The following is a 21747-nucleotide window of genomic DNA, read 5'->3' as shown; positions in this document are numbered from 1 at the left end:
TTAAGTGTTCTAGATTACGTATATCAAATTGGACCTGTGCTTGACCCAGTGTGAATTTTACTTGCTGCTTCCAGTTCCTTCAATTATATGAACAATTCATGCTTGAATTAACCATGCCTGATAAGATGCATGTGGATGGTGCAGTAAAAATTGCATCACTAGTATTAGCATGAGCCTTAATGGATTCATACCTGGCAGCTGATCTTGCAAGCTTATTAGTCTAATGATGTCAGTCAAGTGATTTTCTACTTTCATTTAAAAGGGTGTTGTAGGCTGACTGAAAGAACTGGAACTGTCTATGAGAAAGCTGAAGCCAGAGGAAGAAGGTTCAGCACATCTATGTGTAACTAGTCAAGCACTGAGGGAGAAAAAGAGAAGAAAAAAGAATGTCTCTGATACAGCTCTTGTCGGTCACCATTCTTTTGTGTCTTTTGATGCTCTACCTCCTAAGACAATTCTGGTTACGCAGTCATTATCCTTCGGGGTGGCTTCCACTGCCTACCATTGGAAGCTTATGGCAAGCTGGCATCAGGCTTTATCAAGAGACTCTGTCTAAGGTAACCCTTCTGAATTAATTGCTAAATTAAATTTGTTAAGTTCAGTGACTTAAAGGATTTTGGAAGAGGACTGTGAACTATTTTCCATTGAAAAGTAATGTTGGTTAAAATGATCTGGGCCATACTTGGGCACATTGTTTTAAACCCTGGGAAGAAATCCAGTGAAGACTTCTTGGAGCTCAGTCTTCAAGAAGAAAGAGAGGGAGGGAGGGAGATGCCATCAGATCGGATCTCAGAATTGTTTTCTCCGTTCTACTGGCAGAGCCAGATGGAGGCATAGGCTAAGCAAGCTACAGCTTAGAGCCTCATAGTCTGAAGGGGTCTCTCAAAATTCTGATTCCTCCCCCCCCCATTTGTTACAGTTTTATTCTAATTTCATATATGAAAGTCTTCATAAATTAAGGCCTCCTGTATGACTCACTTGACCCTCATTAGTTATGATATGCCTTCACACCTTCTGTTCAAAGAGGGTTCTTCTCCATCTTAGGCATCTTGATGGCATTCTTGCCTAATTCCATTCTTACACAGCTTTATTCTCTGTTAGCACTTGCCAAATACAGCCTCTACAGTTTCTCAGAGCTTAGGACCTCACCATGTCTAAATTTGGTGTTGTCTATGAGAATCCTTGAGCAGATATTCTCTGACACTGCTTCTCTAATATTAAAGAGGCAGGGACGGTTGTGCTGGGGTATGGACAGTGAGAAGATATGGATCTGTGGTATGTCAACTACTCCCTACTGAAACCAGTGAGAAGGAATTCATATACAGTATGTATGTATGTATGTATATGATCAAAAACAAAGATGGCAAGGACCTAACAGAAGAAGAAGAGATCAAGAAAAGGTGGCAAGAATATACAGAAGACCTGTATAGGAAGGATAACAATATCAGGAATAGCTTTGACGGTGTGGTCAGTGAGCTAGAGCCAGACATCCTAAAGAGTGAGGTTGAGTGGGCCTTAAGAAGCATTGCTAATAACAAAGCAGCAGGAGACGACGGCATCCCAGCTGAACTGTTCAAAATCTTTCAAGATGATGCTGTCAAGGTAATGCATGCTATATGCCAGCAAATTTGGAAAACACAGGAATGGCCATCAGACTGGAAAAAATCAACTTATATCCCCATACCAAAAAAGGAAAACACTAAAGAATGTTCAAACTATCGAACAGTGGCACTCATTTCACATGCCAGTAAGGTAATGCTCAAGATCCTGCAAGGTAGACTTCAGCAATTCTTGGAGCAAGAATTGCCAGATGTACAAGCTGGGTTTAGAAAAGGCAGAGGAACTAGGGACCAAATTGCCAATATTCGCTGAATAATGGAAAAAGCCAGGGAGTTTCAGAAAAACATCTATTTCTGTTTTATTGACTATTCGAAAGCCGTTGACTGTGTGGACCATAACAAATTGTGGCACGTTCTTAGCGGTATGGGGATACCAAGTCATCTTGTCTGCCTCCTGAGGAATCTGTATAACGACCAAGTAGCAACAGTAAGAACAGACCATGGAACAACAGACTGGTTTAATATTGGGAAAGGAGTACAGCAGGGTTGTATACTCTCACCCTACCTATTCAACCTGTCCGCAGAACACATCATGCGACATGCTGGGCTTGAGGAATCCAAGGCTGGAGTTAAAATCTCTGGAAGAAACATTAACAATCTCAGATATGCAGATGATACCACTTTGATGGCTGAAAGTGAAGAGGAACTGAGGAGCCTTATGATGGTGAAAGAAGGAAGTGCAAAAGCTGGCTTGCAGCTAAACCTCAAAAAAACCAAGATTATGGCAACCAGCTTGATTGATAACTGGCAAATAGAGGGAGAAAATGTAGAAGCAGTGAAAGACTTTGTATTTCTAGGTGCGAAGATTACTGCAGATGCTGACTACAGTCAGGAAATCAGAAGACGCTTAATCCTTGGGAGAAAAGCAATGACAAATCTCAGTAAAATAGTTAAGAGCAGAGACATCACACTGACCACAAAGGTCTGCATAGTTAAAGCAACGGTGTTCCCAGTAGTAACATATGGCTGCGAGAGCTGGACCATAAGGAAGGCTGAGAGAAGGAAGATCGATGCTTTTGAACTGTGGTGTTGGAGGAAAATTCTGAGAGTGCCTTGGACTGCAAGAAGATCAAACCAGTCCATCCTCCAGGAAATAAAGCCAGACTGCTCACTTGAGGGAATGATATTAAAGGCAAAACTGAAATACTTTGGCCTCATAATGAGAAGACAGGATACCTTGGAGAAGATGCTGATGCTAGGGAGAGTGGAGGGCAAAAGGAAGAAGGGCCGACCAAGGGCAAGGTGGATGGATGATATTCTAGAGGTGACGGACTCGTCCCTGGGGGAGCTGGGGGTGTTGACGACCGACAGGAAGCTCTGGCGTGGGCTGGTCCCTGAAGTCACGAAGAGTCGGAAGCGACTAAACGAATAAACAACATGTATATATATACACACACACAATGTATGTGTATGTGTGAAGAGAGACACAGAGGAATGGAGGGAGCGAGGGAACAAGAAAATGCTACTTTTTTAGTGTGATGAATTTAGTAAGATTTAAGTCTTGCTTTGCTTCTAGAACTCCTTAAGGAGCAGATAGTTTGCTCTATAAAGTGCAGTTCTTTATATGTGTTCGCTCAGAACTAAGCCACTTCATCATTTCTAATTATTCCTATTAAGTACAGGTACTTCAGAAAGGATTGTTACCTTGTCATGGTGCTGGAGCTTGAGCACCTCAATGATGCCATGAGATAAACCATGAAGGGCCACCCAAGACGGGAAGGTCATGACAGAGAGGTCAGACTAAATGCGATCCCTGGGGAAGGTAATGGCAACCCACCTCAGTATTCTTGCCGTGAAAACTAAATGGATCAGTACAACCAGAGATAAGTTGGTATACCATCGGAAGATGAGACCCCCAGGTCGGAGGATGGTCAAAATGCTACTGGGGAGGAACAGAGGATGAGTTCAACTAGCCCCAGACGTGATGACGCAGCTAGCTCAAAGCCGAAAGGACGGCTAGCGCCCGACGGTGCTGGTGGTGAACGGCGAATCCGATGTTCTAAGGATCAACACACCATTGGACCCTGGAATGTAAGATCTATGAGCCAGGGCAAATTGGATGTGGTTATTGGGGAGAGGTCAAGATTAAAGATAGACATTCTGGGTGTCAGTGAACTGAAATGGACTGAAATGGGCCACTTCACATCAGATGACCACCAGATCTACTACTGTGGACAAGAGGACCACAGAAGAAATGGAGTAGCCTTCATAATTAATAGTAAAGTGGCTAAAGCAGTGCTTGGATACAATCCAAAAAACTATAGAATTATCTCAATTTGAATTCAGGGCTAGCCATCTAACATCACAGTGATCCAAATATATGCCCCAACCACAGATGCTGAAGTAGAGCAGTTCTATGAGGATCTGCAGCACCTACTGGACAACACACCTAAAAGAGACGTTATTTTCATCATGGGAGACTGGAATGCTAAGGTGGGCAGTCAAATGACACCTGGAATTACAGGTAAGCATGGCCTGGGAGAACAAAACAAAGCAGGACATAGGCTGATAGGATTTTGCCAAGACAACTGACTCTGCATAACAAACACTCTCTTCCAACAACCTAAGAGACAGCTTTATACATAGACTTCCCGAGGTGGACAACACCGAAACCAGATTGACTACATCCTTTGCAGCCAAAAGTGGTGGACATCTATACAGTCGGTAAAAACAAGATCTGGAGCTGACTGTAGTTCCGATCACGAACTTCTTCTTGCACAATTTAGGATCAGACTAAAGATTTTAGGGAAGACCCACAGATCAGCTAGATATGAGCTCACTAATATTCCTAAGGAATATGCAGTGGAGGCGAAGAATCAATTTAAGGGACTGGACTTAGTAGATAGGGTCCCGGAAGAACTCTGGACAGAAGTTCGCAACATTATTCAGGAGGTGGCAACAAAATACTTTGGGAGGGGGTGCTGCTGTTCATCTTCTAATGTAAATCATCAGGAGTCAATTCTGATTGCAGTGGGATATAAATGCACTTAATCAAATACATTAATAAATACTTAAAATGTAAAGCAACAGGAAAACTTGACACACTGCTTGAGATAAAAGTACAGAAACCATTACATGAAAAGACAACATATTGGTTTTTGATGATTAGTATCCTTTTGCTCAAAAGCCCTAATTTCAGTGGAGCTATTTCACATTCTTAGCCAAAAGTTCCCTCTAATATCCAGCCAGGTGGCCTATTAAGGTAAGTTTATTAACATCTATGCTAATTTTATCTCTTGCAAAATATGGCTGCCCCAGCATTTCCCAAGCAGTTGCTAAAACCTCACTCAGAGGAAGATAACATTCTGTAAATCAGGGCAGCTTTCCCAGACCTGCCTTATATAGCTGAAGTCGATATTGTGTCAGCTTAAGTAGGTAGAACAAATAATTAAAGAGCCAGCCCAGATGTGTCTGCATGTTCTCTTTCTGTCTGCTTGCAACATCTCCGTGTGCAATATGTCCTAGATAATTCTGCATCATAAAATTAAATCTACCTATGTCTTCTTTCAGCCCAAAGACTGCATCCCTACAACAATCCTTAACCAGGTTATTGAAACACATTTTCTGGGCTTGCACAGTACATTGAACAATTGATGAACTCAATGGGCTTAGTCTGCATGGTGCAAAAGCAAACCAAGGTTAAAAGTAAGCAAGCTCAGTGCACTTTGCAAATGCAGATGTATGCCTTCAGTTGATTTGGTTCACCATGCTTTGTGAACAGATACGCACAAAGAATTTTAAGAACTGGAACAGAGCCAATGAGAAAAAAAAAACCCTGTCCTTCTCTTCCTTTATCTATATTGGGAGCATGTTAATTTGGTCCCTATTTTGGGCAGGGAATTAGAGTTAATGGCCTACATGGGTCCGTCCAAATTCAGGGCCTGCTATGTCTGTAGTGTTGGCTAAAATGTTATGCTGTTGTGAATTGGAGCTCAGTCAGAAGCAGTTCCAAGAACTAAGCTTGTCAAGCTGAGGAGTAAAAGCAGGTTGCTGGAAGATAGGACGATTGTATGCCATATTTTGCTACGTGACCCAAAGCTAGCCTGTGCCTTTGCTGCACTAGGTGACAGTGTGCTGAAATCAGTACTGCTGGGACTGTTTAGCTTGAAGAAGAGAAGGCTGAGGGGAGACAGGATTGCAATTTTCAAATACTTGAAGAAGGGCTGTCATAGGGAAGAAGATGTGTGGATTTATTATCCAGAGCTCCCAGGGTAGGACAAGAATCAACGGTTGGAAGGTCTACAGAAGGAACCAACCTTGAAATAAGGAGAAGTTTCCTGACCATGAGAACTATTAAAAGCAGGGGAACAGCTTGCCTCCTAGAGTCATAGGGAGCTCCATCACTGGAAGTTTTCAGACAAAGATTGGACAGCAGGTTGGACAAGAAGACCTCCAAGGTCTGGTAATACATGCCAAGTCAGACATGTGATTAAATCCCAGAGGAGGGATGCCTTGTTACAGGCTGACCTGGCATCCAGCAGCAGCATCCGGAAGCCTGGTTTAATTTATAGGGCAAAATAAGCTTCTAAAGAAACAATAGAAGCAAAATAAGGTACTGTTCATCAGTTATCTCTGGAAAGAGCTTAACACCTGGCTGTTTGCCTGGACATGGGGGTCAGGAAGATAGTGAGGCCTGTGTGGTTTGTTGTTACTTCGAGTTTTTTAAAATTCTTGCCTGCCATTTCTTTTCCTTTGATTATACTGTATGTTGTGTGTGTTTTTTCTTTACAGTCATTTACAGTATATTGCTGTTTTAATTTTAATGCTTCTGAATTGCTTTGGTGAGAGGGGCGGCCATATCAGTAGAAAGAAACAAATAAATGTATCTTCAGAAAATAGCTTTTCCTGGTGTCGGATCCAGCTGCTAAATCTTAAAGCTTACAAAACACCCTTAACATGATGAGAATGGTGGAAGAATTTATTATTGGGTCTCTTGCTGCATTCAAAGCCCCAGTCAGATTAAGGCTGTAACGTGATAGGTAGTCCTCTTTTAGCGACCACAGTTGGGACCACCAACTTGGTCATTAAGCGAAGCAATTGCTAAGTGAAACCTTATGATTTTCCTTCAGCTCTTGTTTGTTTTACAGACCTGTGAAAGTTGTAAGTGCAAGGAGTGGTTACAAAGTTACTTTTTCATCACCATCATAACTGCGAATGGTTGCTAAACAAGTTGGTCACTAAACAAGGACTACCTGAAACTGTATTCACCCAATACCCTTAACCTGGCTACTGAATTCATTTTTGGGGGATTCACATAATACAGTGGATAATAAACCAAGCCAAAATGGTGGGCTTATATAACACCCTAAGTTACCAAAAAACCCTATTTTAACTAAAATTAATGCCGGCCAAGTGTATCACGTTATGCAAATGTAACCACTACATCTTTTTATTTGGATGTTGTACTGAAGGGGAAGAGGAGAAGGACCTAGATAACAGACATGCCGATGCCAGCTCACCACTTTTTCTAGGATTGGGTCTCACTGCCTCTGACTCCTTCATGGTTCAGCTTGGTCCTCCTCCTTTCTCCATCTGAGAATTACACCGACCTGGTTAATGCTGGAACTGGAAATGTTTTGTTTGTGCATGTGGGCATTCCTGAGAGCAGGCATCTGAGCAATAATCAATGAAACAGAAAATACAATATGGGGTAGGCAAAGCCTAGCAGCTAGGTAACTACATCCTGCCTGGAGCAGAGTGGAAGAGTGTATGGGTGCTGTATGGGTGGATTCCAGGGAAGAAAGGCAGAAGGTTAACTTTGTCTTTCCCTTTGCCCGATCTTTGTCTAAGTTTGTTGTTGTTGTTTATTCGTTTAGTCGCTTCCGACTCTTCGTGACTTCATGGACCAGCCCACACCAGAGCTTCCTGTCGGTCGTCAACACCCCCAGCTCCCCCAGGGACGAGTCCGTCACCTCTAGAATACCATCCATCCACCTTGCCCTTGGTCGGCCCCTCTTCCTTTTGCCCTCCACTCTCCCTAGCACCAGCATCTTCTCCAGGGTGTCCTGTCTTCTCATGATGTGGCCAAAGTATTTCAGTTTTGCCTTTAATATCATTCCCTCAAGCGAGCAGTCTGGCTTTATTTCCTGGAGGATGGACTGGTTTGATCTTCTTGCAGTCCAAGGCACTCTCAGAATTTTCCTCCAACACCACAGTTCCAAAGCATCGATCTTCCTTCTCTCGGCCTTCCTTATGGTCCAGCTCTCGCAGCCATATGTTACTGCGGGGAACACCATTGCTTTAACTATGCGAACCTTTGTTGTCAGTGTGATGTCTCTGCTCTTAACTATTTTATCGAGATTGGTCATTGCTCTTCTCCCAAGGATGAAGCGTCTTCTGATTTCCTGACTTTGTCTAAGAGAGAACACAAAATAAATCCTTAATGCTGTCTCTATTGCCCCCTTGTGGTCAATGGGTCATGAGGTGCTGAAGAATCAGCATCTTTGGATTTGTACCCCCATAAGTGAAAAGCATCACAGGAACAAAACCGTTAGGAGAGGGAAGATTAATTATGTGCAGTCTTGAAATTGCCTTCAAGAACCTGCCACAAGAATTAAAATATTTGGTGTCCATATGATACCTGTAGAAAATAGGGTGGAAAAGAGTCAACTAAGTAAACTAACTTGCAGCTGAATTTGCTGTTTGGAATCAACATGGGAAATCCCTTCTTGCATTTCCTGCAATCTTGTTTATTTGTTCTCCAAAAATACAATTAGGAAAGAGTATTCTCATTACTCTAAAACTTTTTTTTTTTTTTGCCATGGATAGAGGGGAAGATTCCCAGCAGGAGAAGCTGAAAATTCCATTTTCACTTGAAAGAACCCCATCCAAGAATAACATTTCTTATTTTTTATCTCGATCCAAACAGCAGTTGAAAGAACAGCATGGAATCTCTAAGACATCTACGACTCCTTATGGTAGCATACCCGATGAAAATGGTAAGTTTTTATAAAAAATAAAAGCATTGGTGCTAGTCTTCTCTTTGGAAACCTTGGATGCTTCCACACAAGGTTTCTGGCATTCCGACCTGAACTTGGGATTTTATTTATTTATTTATTTATTTAATTTGTGTCCCGCCTTTATTATTTTTATAAATAACTCAAGGCGGTGAACATACCTAATACTCCTTCTCTCCTCCTATTTTCCCCACAACAACAGCTCTGTGAGGTGGGTTGGGCTGGGAGAGAGTGACTGGCCCAGGGTCACCCAGCTGGCTTTCATGCCTAAGGCGGGACTAGAACTCTCACACCACACCTGATTGGCTCTTGGACTGAGAGAGGGAGTGACTGGCCCAGAGTCGCCCAACTGGCTTTCGTGCCTGAGGTGGGACTAGAACTCTCACACCACACCTGATTGGCTCTTGGGCTGGGAGAGAGTGATTGACCCAGGGTCACCCAGCTGGCTTTCATGCCTAAGGCGGGACTAGAACTCTCACACCACACCTGGTTGGCTCTTGGGCTGAGAGAGGGAGTGACTGGCCCAGAGTCGCCCAACTGGCTTTCGTGCCTGAGGTGGGACTAGAACTCTCATACCGCGCCTGATTGGCTCTTGGGCTGAGAGAGAGGGACTGGCCCAAGGTCACCCAGCCGGCTTTCATGCCTAAGGCGGAACTAGAACTCACAGCCTCCTGGTTTCTAGCCCAGCACCTTAACCACTAGGCCAAACTGGCTATTACTGGGGATCTGGATGTTGTGAGAAAATGCTCACTTTAAATTAGAAACCAAAATGATTGGAAATAGATGCAACAAAGTTTATAGGAACGCATTATGGTGATCACTACATGTCTCACCAACAGACTGTGGGAGGGAGAGATGTGAGTAAATCATCTCTACAGATTATGTAAGTTTGATTGGTCACCTGAAAAAAGGGAGATAAAAGAAGCAATACAATTACAATATGACCCTTACACAGGAATGCTTTGATAAACTTTTGGAATTGCCTCCCTATTACACTTCACACTAGTAGAACCCTTTCAAATAATATCAGCATGTACAATAAACAACACTGTTTGTGTTGCTAGTATCCTTTTACACCAGTCCATTCACACTCACAAGGAAGGTGTAATGGTAAGTGGGAAAGGCCTTGGGAGACGGGGCAAAGAGACGGTGCCTGGGGAACGGTCAGATAAGAGGGAGCAGAGCCCACAGCTGGATAGTGGGCGGGTCAAGAGGCTCAGGAGGGACCCTCTGTAGCTTCTCAGGCTGTAAAGGAGACAGGGGGAGTTGCAAGATTCTGTCAATGAAGCTTGACAATAAATTAGAATTAGCTCATCTGGTTGTGTTTTCTGTCTGGTCTACCTCATAAGGCTGACAGAAGGACAGCTGTCTGGTTTCTGTCTCCATTCCAGGGTCACCGCACTGAGCTACATACACTTTAATACTTAACCTAACAGAATATACGATTTATTTCTAGAGGATGCAAATAAACATATAAATTACAGCCAACCATTTCTGTTGGTAGTTTTCAGGTGCTTCAAATTCATAAGCAGTTCCCCATTGGTCAGGGAGATCACAGTGAACGTAGTTTGTGCGTTGGCAGCCCGTCTGTGCTAGGGACTCTACCACAGAGTTCTATAATGAAGACCCTTACCTTTCAGACACTCTATATTTCCAACTCTTTTCTTTGGAGTACGTATTAGGTGGAACAGCTCCACTGCATTCTGGAGATGGGACCACACAGCACATTAACCCATCCTTAATCCAGAAAGGCAAAAAGTTACTTTAGAGGGCATAAGTATCCCAAAAGAGACCAAACATGTTTTTTCTTAGAATTGCGCTGTGGCTGTGGAGGACAGCCATGTGATCCCTGGAAAAGTCACAGCTGCTTAAAGGAGTTGTGGGCTGGTGCTTTCTGAGCATCCATGCATTTCCTGACAGTTTTGTTTTTTTCCACTTTGAATACAAAGTGCTATGTGGAAGACATGAAACTTCATCAAGAAAGACACAGAAAGGCAGTGAGCTACATTTGTTGAGAGGAATTGATAGAACAGATAATAAAAAGCTACACTCTTCTAGTTTATGGTTGTGGATCTTCTACCTTAACAATATACAAACCAAAATACTTAATGATGGAAATATTCATAATTTCCAGATCTCCTCCACTTCCAGACTTAGAATCCTACAAGGAATGGACTAAGTGGTTGAGCACATGATTTGCATACAGAAAATACACAGTTTAAACCTCAGAATCTCCTGGTAGGGCTAGAAAAAAGTCCTCCTGGTATATTGCTGCCCTCAATGCCACCCTCACTGATCTGTGGAAACATTAGCACTTTGATTCAACAGAAGGGCTTTCCTGTGTTTTTATCCTGGGCCGAATCCATGTTTTGCAAACACTCAGTTGCAGACGTTTTCCCAGTCAACTATTCCACGTGACTCATCAGCACTAAAACTGGGGTGGTCAAGTCTACTTAAGTGATAAAAATGTCTTATATGAATGTATGAATCTATTGTCTCCTATCTTTGATTATCTAAACGCTCTCTATTGGCCAATAACAGAGACACAATATTACATTACAGAGACTCATTTTGTGTCAGCATGGAATTGTATAGATTTTATGGATGAGATAGGTCTTATATGCACTAAATTGAAGAGGGGAAGAATTCACTATATTTACATTTTGATAAGAACATACTAAGTTCTCACTTCTTCTCTTGGTATAAAAATCTAAAGCTAATTATCTCGTAGTATTTGCACTTACTGGAATCTTGCAATGCAGGTCACCAAACCAAAAATATTATTTATTATTATTATTTATTTTATTTTTATCCCGCCTTTATTATTTTTATGAATAACTCAAGGTGGTGAACATTTATTTATTTATCAAATTTTATCACCTCCCATCTCCCCCCAAAAGGGGGGACATATACAGCAATGTATAGATTATGACAAAGCTAACCTCAGTATACTCAGGAAAACAGCTTAGAAATGCAGCATATGTTAATTATTTGCAAAACAAAAATGATGACATATTAGGAAAAAAGGTGCCCCCAAATGCATCCAGTATAGATATTTGTGCTCATTTATTTTTCTATTGCAGAACACAGGAAAAAAAATCAATTCAAGATGGAAACTTTGTGAGAAAATGTAATTTACAGACTCTTTTGTCCTAAATATGAACTACCCTTTTGGTGGTTGATAACATAATGCATTGCTTTATTGCTTTCTTTATTTTTGTCATCAAGGGTTTCTTTCTTTCTCTTACTTCTTAATGGTCTCAGATCTGGTATTTTCAGATGGAGATATCTGGAAGCAGCAAAGAGAGGTGGGGCAACTTATGTTGTCAACGCAGGAGGAAGGGAAGAAAGGAGTTGAGAGCCAGGTTGAAGAGGAGGCCCCTCGGCTGGTGAAGACTTTCGCACGTGTAAATGGTACGTAGCACTGGGAGATTATGTTGGCACTTACTTTGCTTTGCCCAAATGTTGATGGAGTCTCTGCAGGCTTTGAAGCACAATCTAGTACATTTTCAGTTGCATTCTAACATATATAGTCTCCTTTTCGGGAGAGATGGGCAGTGATAGAAATTCAAAATATAAATAAATAAATAAATAAATAAATAAATAAAAAAAATATAAAAAAACAATTAAGTGGGTTCCACCATGAAATTCCAACCTGATATTAGGACGGTAGTGGAAAATATTTGTCAACAATTTCATTTGTAGGGCAGCCATTTGACCCTTTGAACGCCATCACCACTTCTATTTGCAAAATGGTCTGGACCATGACGTTTGGCCACCGGTCCCCTCTTGAAGACAAGGAAGGCCAACAAGTGACTGATGCCATTGAATCTGCTGTAAAATCTGGAGGGAGTTTTGTTTATGCTGTAAGTTGTTCTTTGCTTTATTGCTGAGACAGGAAATTCTCCCCAAAGGACTGAAGCTTTCAGAGAGCCATTGTGATGACCTTAAGTGAGGGCGAAAAGAATTGCAATCTGGTCTTGTCCCACATGCAGTTTGTGATTGACTCAGGCCAAGACAAGATCAGCCATTCAGCTCAGCTCAGCCAGGACAACAAGGATGCTTCTGCATAATGGACTAAATTTAATCCTACAGTTTTACTTCCTTACAATTCCTACTTTAAAATATACTGCTGACTGTATTTTCCCCTCCCTCCTTCCCTCATTCACTCACATCACAGTACTCATTAATGTAATCTAGTTCACAAAGATAGGTGGATAAAAGGTGTGGAGTGATAGATCTCAGTGTAGGTGTGTGCGCAGACGTACATAGATGCGTGGATAGCCAGGATGAAGAGGAGGCGCCTTGGCTGGTGGAGACTTTCACACATGTAAATGGTACATAGAACTCAGAGATTACTTTGGCACTTACTTATACTCTGCCCAAATGTTCATGGAGTCTCTGCAGGCTTTGAAGTACAATCTAGCACATTTTCAGTTGCATTCTAAGATATATATAAAAATAATTAAGTGGGTTCCGCCATGAAATTCCAACCTGATATTAAGAAGACAGTGGAAAATAATTGTGAATAATTTCATTTGTAGGGCAGTCATTGACCTTTTGAATGCCATCACAACTTCCATTTGCAAAGTGGTCTGGAGCATGATGAGAAATCTGTGTGAGAGGGAATAAATGGGAGAAAAAGAGAGAGGTGGAAGAAATGAGATGGCAGAAGGACAGAGAGGAAGAGAAAAGGAGTTTTCCAGCCCACAATTATCATTGGCCTCCTTCATTTGTTTTTCATGAGAGAATGCATCTGCACCTTCAGAAAATAAAGCTTCTCTTATTGAGAAATGCTTGGCCCAGAGTTGGGTGGTCCCTTGGGTGACTCTTGGCAGTGACTTTACTTTGCTCATGTCTCCTCCATAGCTACATAAACAGTTCCCATGCCTCATGAGATATTTCCCAGGGCCGCACAAAAATGCCCTGTCTAGCAAAGAGCTGGTGCTTTCCTTTACAAAGAAGGCGATAAAGAAACATAAAGAGGCAGAGGCAATGAAGGAGCCACAAGATTTCACTGATTTCTATTTGCTACAAATGGAGAAAGTAAGTATTCGTCTCATACTTTCTTACTACTGTGTATTTGTTTCTATCTATCTATCTATCTATCTATCTATCTATCTATCTATCTATCTCTATCTATCTATCTATCTATCTATCTATCTATCTCTATCTATCTCTATCTATCTATCTATCTATCTATCTCTATCTATCTCTATCTATCTATCTATCTATCTATCTATCTATCTATCTATCTATCTCTATCTATCTATCTATCTATCTATCTATCTATCTCTATCTATCTCTATCTATCTCTATCTATCTATCTCTATCTATCTCTATCTATCTATCTATCTATCTATCTATCTATCTATCTATCTATCTATCTATCTATCTATCTCTATCTCTATCTATCTCTATCTATCTATCTATCTATCTATCTATCTATCTCTATCTATCTCTATCTATCTCTATCTATCTATCTATCTATAGCTCCCTACCTACCTACCTACCTACCTACCTACCTACCTAATTTGTCACCGCCCATCTCCAGGGCTAGTCAAAGGAATCAACACATTCCTTGCAATACTGAGGTTTTTTAGGTGTCAAGAAGGCATCTGAGCTTCTTCATATTACACTTATTTTTGGAACTCCTGCTTGTTGCACTTTCCCACACTTCCCTTTGCTATTACAGTGGGAGATTACCCACAAATAAACATAGATTGGAAATTCTGGGGAAAAGTATCAAAAGTGGTGGATACCACTGAATGTCATTGAAGAACTTGAGTTGTGAATGCCATTGAATGACCAGGGAGTTTAAATAACAACTGGTTGGTATTTAAGGATTTTATCTATGTAGAATCAAAGAGTTGGAAGGGGTTATTGAGTTATACCCCCTTACTCAATGCAGGAATCCAAATCAAAGTATCCCTAAGAGATGGCCGTCCAACTCTTCACGAACACATCTAGCGATGTCTTAATGAAGATTCATAGAACAATCAGATAACTAAAGGAGGTGGTAATTTCTCAAGTTCATTTTATTGTGGGATATTTATAATGCTGGATGCCAGTGAAGATTCTGTGTTGAAAATAATGACTTTGAAGTTAGCTTTTGTCTGTTGAAATGATGTGCTTGTTTCATGAAAATTTACTATCCAACCTGTGATTTGCCATAGATAGAGATTTGAGTGTTTCACATGGTGGGGATCAAGCAGCTTGTAACTGGCAAAACAGAATGGAGTATGGAGATATTGTAAGAACAAAGTTCCAGAATAATCCTAATTTATGCCAAGCCTGATCCATTGCAAAAGTCATGTTTGCCCTTGTAGCTACAGTATAGGAGAATAGGGCTTGTTCCAACTTTATCTTTTTGGGTGACATAAACATAAGTTGTCACCTGGGCACCACCATTAGATGAAGAGCAAGTGAAGTTCTACCCCACTGCTACATCCCTGATTTCTACTCCTAGTGGAATCCCACCAATATGTTATTGCTACTCTCAAAAGTCTGAAGAATCCAATTAGTGCTGCATGTGATTTTTGAAGGGGCATTTGGATATCATTCCACAAGGGCATAAACATAGGATCAACAGATTTCTGAATGGAGCCATGAAGTAAAAGGATTGTAAGTATAAGTTGCAGAATCTCCATCAGTCTGCTACCTTGAAAATCTTTACACTGATTGATAAACAAGGCATAAGATGATGCATATGATAAAGCATTTAGTCATGTTGCTTTCTTAGCACCACACACTTGCAGAAAAATTCTGTATTTTCCCCTTGCCGCTACCATATGGATTTTTGCTGTAAACCGCCCAGAGTCTCTCTGATGGGAGGAGATGGGCGGTGACAAATTTGATAAATAAATAAATATTTCTAGTTGACTTAAGGTTTAATGTGATTGAACTAACACAGTGATTGTCAGCCTTGTGAGGTAGTCCAGACCAGAAGCACACCCAGAAGAACTAATTCTACTCTATTGTAAGGTCACATCTTGCAAGTTTGAAAGTACATTTCTCCCCCGTTGCCTTTACAGCCCAAGAAACTGGGGAGGGTCTTTTCTGAAATGTTTTCCACACCCATATAACTGCTGTGGGCTAAGCTGCCTCTTATCTGACCATTCTCCTGGCTGTGGCTCTTCCCCTTGTCTCTAAAGTTCTTAGCCACAAACTTTACTTGTATTCTCCTGTGACTACAGTGCTCCCTGTCAAGTTCAGTTCAGAGGAGGTGTAATCACAGGAAAACACAAGTAAGATAAACAAATTACAGGTATCCCATTCAAAATTTCTGCCACTAATTGGCCAATGGCCTATGTGGTAACTATGACAAGGTAGATGTGGATTTAATGTTACAGAACAGGATTCATTTTACAAGATGTGATGCATTTGGAGAAGTAGAACAAAGCTGGTCAAGAGAAGGAGGAAGAATGGAAGGATCTGGATATAATGCTCCTGTGCTCCTCTACCAGATAAGCTAGGAACTGAAGGGTCCCTAGCCAAAGGTAGTTAAACCATATTGGGCAAGTATGAGGAACTATGTCCACACTGCCCTAGATGTGACAAAAGAGAGTCAAGAAAAAGCTGGTCATTAAGAGATGGCAAGTACTGTCCCCTCCTTAACACCAGTTAGCCCTTAGGCAGGTTGACACACCTGCCAAAGCCAGATGTCTAATCTGTCCTGTGGCCAAAGGTGTTATGGCCCTGGAGGAGAGGGAACAGAAGGGCAGTATTAGCCTAAAAATACCAATAAGCATTTGGTCAATCCTCTCCCCTTGGTTCACCTGACTGCCCCTGGTCAGAATGGTTGTTGAAGCCCATGGCAAAGACCGTGTTGGAACGAGGGGAGGGGAGGCACTTCTTTAACACTAGTGCAGTTTTAAAGGCAGTGGCAACAATAGGGCAGAAATAGGAGGGTGTCAGGGAGGGGTAAATTGGGAAGGGTCTTGAGAACAGGATCTGAGAAATATTTTTCTAAACTCACAAAAAGTGTGCAAAGATCCTAGTACATTACTAGCAAATGTATGATCTTGTAGAATAGGGAGCCACACAGAAGGTATGGCAAGGTTGGAAGACTAGGCAAGAACTTGTAAATGACATTTGCTTTGCTTTTCTTTTTTATCACAAACAGAGCAAGGCTGGGCACAATTCTGCCTATAATGAAGAGAACCTGGCTGAATGTATTTTGGACTTCCTTATTTCAGGGACAGAGTCAAGTGCAATCACCCTGCAGTGGGCACTGCTGCTGATGGCATCTCATCCCGACATTCAAGGTGGGAGAGGGCTAGACCATGGAAAGGAGATTGTTATTGATCCCGGTTAGGGCAGAGGGGATGGTTTCCATTTTAGTACAGCACCCAAGGGTCCCTGCTTTTAAAAAATAGTAAGAGGGAAGCTGTTGCTCTGAGCAGTGCTTGAACTGAGCTTGGCAGCCTGAACATCTCCAGAAGGTACAGTAAGTAAAAATGTCGAATTGCTCCCAGCAGCATTCTTGGGGTGGGGAGTGGCATCGGGTGGGAAGATGACTTCTTCGGTAGCTCCTGAACTTATTCCTGGGGTGATTTTTGCAACTTTATAAAAGAAAATTAAAGATGAGTTATTATGCACAGACAAGCTGCAACTTGGAGCAGCAGGTTTAGTTTTTTTGTTTGTTTAACGAGCAGAAGAAATAATAAGCACAGTTTTGGCTATCTCCTTGTAAATAATTCCCCACCACCCTAGAATGATGTCATTTTCACTCACCTCTTACAGGAAAAGAAATTCTTCAACTACTTTTTTGGGGGGGGGGGTTATGTGATGGGGGAAATTTCACTAACATTGATAATTCCTTCTGTACTTGTTTTCTTCTGAGATACTTGCAGCTCCACAGAATGGCAGCTCAGTGTTGCTTTCACACCACACACTAAGTTAGCTCATCTCCTGGGTTTGAATAATACAGTCAGCCATAACCCAGCTTATTGGGCTGGCTTCCCACAATATATTAAGCCCAAACCAAAGTCACTAACCCAGCTTGATATCAACCAAGCTTGGGTGGTTGTGTGCAGTAGCTGCTAGGTTTGTGACTTGGTAAAGCACCTTGTGGGAACACAGGCGAAGCCAAGCGTTCCCTAGAATGTCTCAGGCTTCCCTCCAGATGGGCTGCAAAGGAATATCCGTGGATGTATTGTCTTGGAGCACTGGGAGCAGTGCTACCATCCACCTGGGAAAGACAAGACTGAGAAAGTCAGGTTTTGGCATTGTGTAGCAACGAAAGTTGGCATGCGGTGTAGGACCAGGAAGACCCAGATTCAAATCCACCTTCAATGACTTTGCTCAGTGATTTTCTTTCAGTCCAACCTACTTCATAGGGCTGCTGTTAAGGGGAGTAGCCTAACTAGGACTGCCTTACCCAGCAATCATGGCACAGCAATGCACATTTCTGAAAGTAAAATGTTCTCCCCCTATCATTCTCCTCAGATAAAGTTCACAAGGAGATGGAAAAGATTTTGGGTTCCTCCAACTCAGTTAGCTATCAAGATTGGAAGAAACTACCTTATACCAGTGCTGTGATTCACGAGATACAGCGAACCAAACATGCATTCTTATTCAGAATCATCAAACAATGTGCAAAGGATGTGAATGTCTTTGGTTTTCTCGCTCCCAAGGTATAGAAGAGTGATGATATAGCAATGAGTGAGTGAGTGAGTGAGTGAATGAATGAATGAATGAATGGCTCCTATATATTCTGCCTGTGACTCCGTTGCAGGCCCTGCCCTATAAAAGACTCTTTCCCCAAGATCCAGCAGGCTCCTATCCTCCTGGCCTTCCAGAAGATCTTGAAAATTTGGCTCTTCCCATGAGCGTTGTGGTAGGGTGAGGCTGAAGTCCAGCAAAACTGAACGCTGAAGGATGGAGGAGTGTTTGCCTTTGGGATGCTGAGAGTTTTTGTTATAGTTTTGTGGGTTTGGGATGTTTAATTTTCAGGATTATAGCATATAAGATGGAGGGCCATATAAATATTATAAATGAATAAAAAACAATCCATTTAGACTCTTTATTGCATCAGTAAAGATCTGTTGATTTCTTCTTTTCATAGAATCCTAGAGCTGTAAAGTACCTTAGGTCAACTACAGACATCTAGTTCAATCCCCACTCAGTGCAGGATCCACTAAAGCATCTCAGACAGAGGACCATCAGCCTCTGTTTGGAGACCTCCAGTGAAGCTGTACTGAAATCTCCATGTAGCAGCCTGCTCTTTCCACCAGTGGCTACAGCTCATAGGTTTTGTGAGGATTTCAAAAAATAGAAGGAAGAATATAATATTACTTTATCCATGTTCAGAATGATTCTTTACTCTCCCCGTTTCATGAGAGACACACAAACTGGTCTAGGATCAGATGTGCCACAGAAACACACTATGATCCGTTCCAAATGGATGAAGTTTATACACACTCTTTGAAAAGTGCTCATTAATTATTCCTGTGAAAGTGGGGAAGTAATCTGAAATGGGATAGTTTGGATACATTCTGAGTTAACTTTTTAAAAAAATTATTTCCAGGGAACTTTTATTAATCCAGATCTGAATTCAGTATTTCTTGATTCCAAACTATGGGAGACACCTGAAAAATTCAACCCAAGTCATTTTTTGGACAAGGATGGACAATTTGTTGCCAGAGAAGAATTTCAAGTACTTGCTACTGGTAAATCTAGAAGTGGTTTATTGTCATATTGACTGTGCTGTTTTATGTAGGAGGTTTGTTTTAAGTAGGAAAGTTGTGTTTTATTTTCAAAGACAAAAGGCACATTTAGTCCATGTAGCAGGATTTGGAGATTAATTATGAGTCCCTAAATTATCTGTTTCTTATTTAAACTTGAAATCTTTCAACGTTCTATAACTTGGTTAGTGAAAGAAGAAAAATACTTTGTGTTGCAGAAATAGGGCCATGACAAGGTTTATGAGTCCTGCTAAATCATTGTTGGCTAGATTTTCACCACACACTAAACTATAGTAGCATGATTTACAGACCACTCTTCATGTGGGTTAATACAATACATGGTAATCTGGAATTAAATTCCTAACAAGGAATAAAGTTAAGCAATATTGGGAGAATGAAGATGGTTTTCATATACTAAAATTACTTATGACTCTTGTGTCTCAGCCAGTTCTCAGAGAGTGCTAGCTGAAATGAGAGAAGAGATATGGAGGAGGGTTTCAAGATGGTTAGGAGGGCATCTTGCAAGACTGTATCCTCAGATACCTTCCTTTCTCAATGCTATCACTGGTTGTTGTCTCATGATTATTTTGCTATGGTATTTGAAATTACACTTCCCATTTCCTCCACAGGGTCAGATGTATCTTTAGAGGATAAGTTAGCAAGAGCTGAGCTCTTTATCTTCTTTACGAATCTGCTCAAGACATTCGTCTTCCAGCTACCAGAAGGGGAGGAAAAACCCAGCAAAGAACCAAGGACTGGGTTGATAACATACCCTCATTCTTATAAAATCTGTGCTGTTCCTCACTGCAAGACATCATAAATTATCATTATCATTAGCACACTCTGGTTTTACAATAAATTTATCCCATTGTGAAGTTCAACCTTGGCTTGCTCAATTCAGTCTTGGGTAGAAATCCACAGAACTTGAGTCAAATCTTTGATGGATTGGATTGCTCAGTCTGTAATTATTGCCTGAGAAATTCTTCGTTGTTTGATATTATTACTCTAGTGTACAATATTGGTTCCTTGCAATACATAACCTTTTTTTGATTATGTGCCATCAAGTCTTTTTCGACTCCTAGTGACAACATAGATAGATTTTCTCCATGACAATCTATCCCTAACCTGTTCTTTAGGTCCCCCAATGGTGCACTCATCCCCATCATAATACATAACATTACATTCTCTCATTTTGTGCTTTTGGAAAAATGTTCAAAAATCTTTATTGACTAAATTGTAGGTAACCTGTTTTTACAGCATTGGGAATATAGCACATTCTCTTTTACAAGTTGATTGGTAGTGTGGAATCAACACAGAACTCAAAGCAAAAATAATCAAGGCTGACTGCAGTCTTTATTGACACAGTGTGCACCAGAGGGGTCCTCACCAAAACGGTGGGTGCCTCCCCTGCAGGCAAAATAAATTCACTGTTATTTATGCATTACAGAAAAGGAAATGATGTAAGCATACATCTTCATCTGATGATGCAGGCAAGCACACATCTTCATAAGCAATAGACCTCAAGTTACTTTCTGTCCTACTTACCTACTCTGAAGAAAGCCGTTGTCTTGGTGGGAAGAAGGGAGGGAGCAAACTTCTTGAATACAGGGATTCGTGGGTTGCTCTAGGAATGTCCTGATAAAAGTCAGCAAAAGCTGCAGAAGCTGGTGTGAGATGACTTCCAAGGTCGTTGCCACCTACCTGTAATACAGATGAGTGGAGAGGTTAAACAATTTAAAGGAAAAAAAATTGGAAAATGAGAAATAATAAATAGAGAAATGGAAAAAGATTTGGTAATTTGGCACTCCTGGAATTAAGAGAGAAAGAGTTTTGTTCTAGACTGAGAGCAGTTCCAGAGGAACCTGGTGAAGATATTACAGAGCGGGTTGTTGAATCCTTAGGAAAAAAATTGGAATGGGATGAAGAAGATACGGATGCAGAAGTGGACAAAGTGCACAAAATTAATACAAGACATGCAAAACTAAGAAATGTGCCAGGAGATATATTTGTGCGCTTTGTCAGGAAGAAGATAAGAGACCAGGTTCTACAACATTTTAACATGAAGTTATGGATAAATAATCCAGAAGTAATTTTGTTCTATAAAATTTTGTTGCGGAATATTGGAATTGGAGGAAATACAATTGGATCAAAACGACGGATCCGCAACAACATCAAACACAACAAGAGACTGAGGAAGGGACTATTACACTGGAAGCTACAGGTGTAGACTTTGCTAATGAAGGACTGTGAAGACAGTAGAACTGATCTGTTTGATTGGGGACAAAACAAGCAGCACTTTTATGGAAACCCTTTATGGACTTCTTGCTGAAAATGGAAAAAAAATGAGTTGGTGACTTTGGGATTTGTAAATGAAAAAGGGTTGAATATGGGATAGAGTGAACCTAGGTAATGTAATCTTGGAGATGGAGGAGGGAATAATACATTTGTTTATAAATGCTGCAATGAAGATTGGAAGTTACTTCT

General features: G+C 41.1%; 1 protein-coding gene across 1 annotated transcript; it reads left to right on the top strand.

The window, feature by feature from the left end:
- The first annotated feature begins 386 nt into the window (after positions 1-386).
- LOC134499857 (cytochrome P450 2J5-like) lies at positions 387-20095 on the top strand. Its single transcript, XM_063306727.1, has 9 exons — positions 387-557; positions 8491-8557; positions 11840-11989; positions 12281-12441; positions 13445-13621; positions 16695-16842; positions 18026-18213; positions 19107-19248; positions 19893-20095. The coding sequence occupies exons 1-9, from the start codon at positions 387-389 to the stop codon at positions 20081-20083; spliced, it is 1395 nt and encodes a 464-aa protein (XP_063162797.1). The 3' UTR covers positions 20084-20095.
- The last annotated feature ends 1652 nt before the right edge of the window (positions 20096-21747 follow it).

The sequence above is a fragment of the Candoia aspera genome, chromosome 6 (assembly GCF_035149785.1).
Source record: "Candoia aspera isolate rCanAsp1 chromosome 6, rCanAsp1.hap2, whole genome shotgun sequence".
NCBI lineage: Eukaryota > Metazoa > Chordata > Lepidosauria > Squamata > Boidae > Candoia > Candoia aspera.
This window is presented reverse-complemented; position numbering and strand designations above follow the sequence as displayed.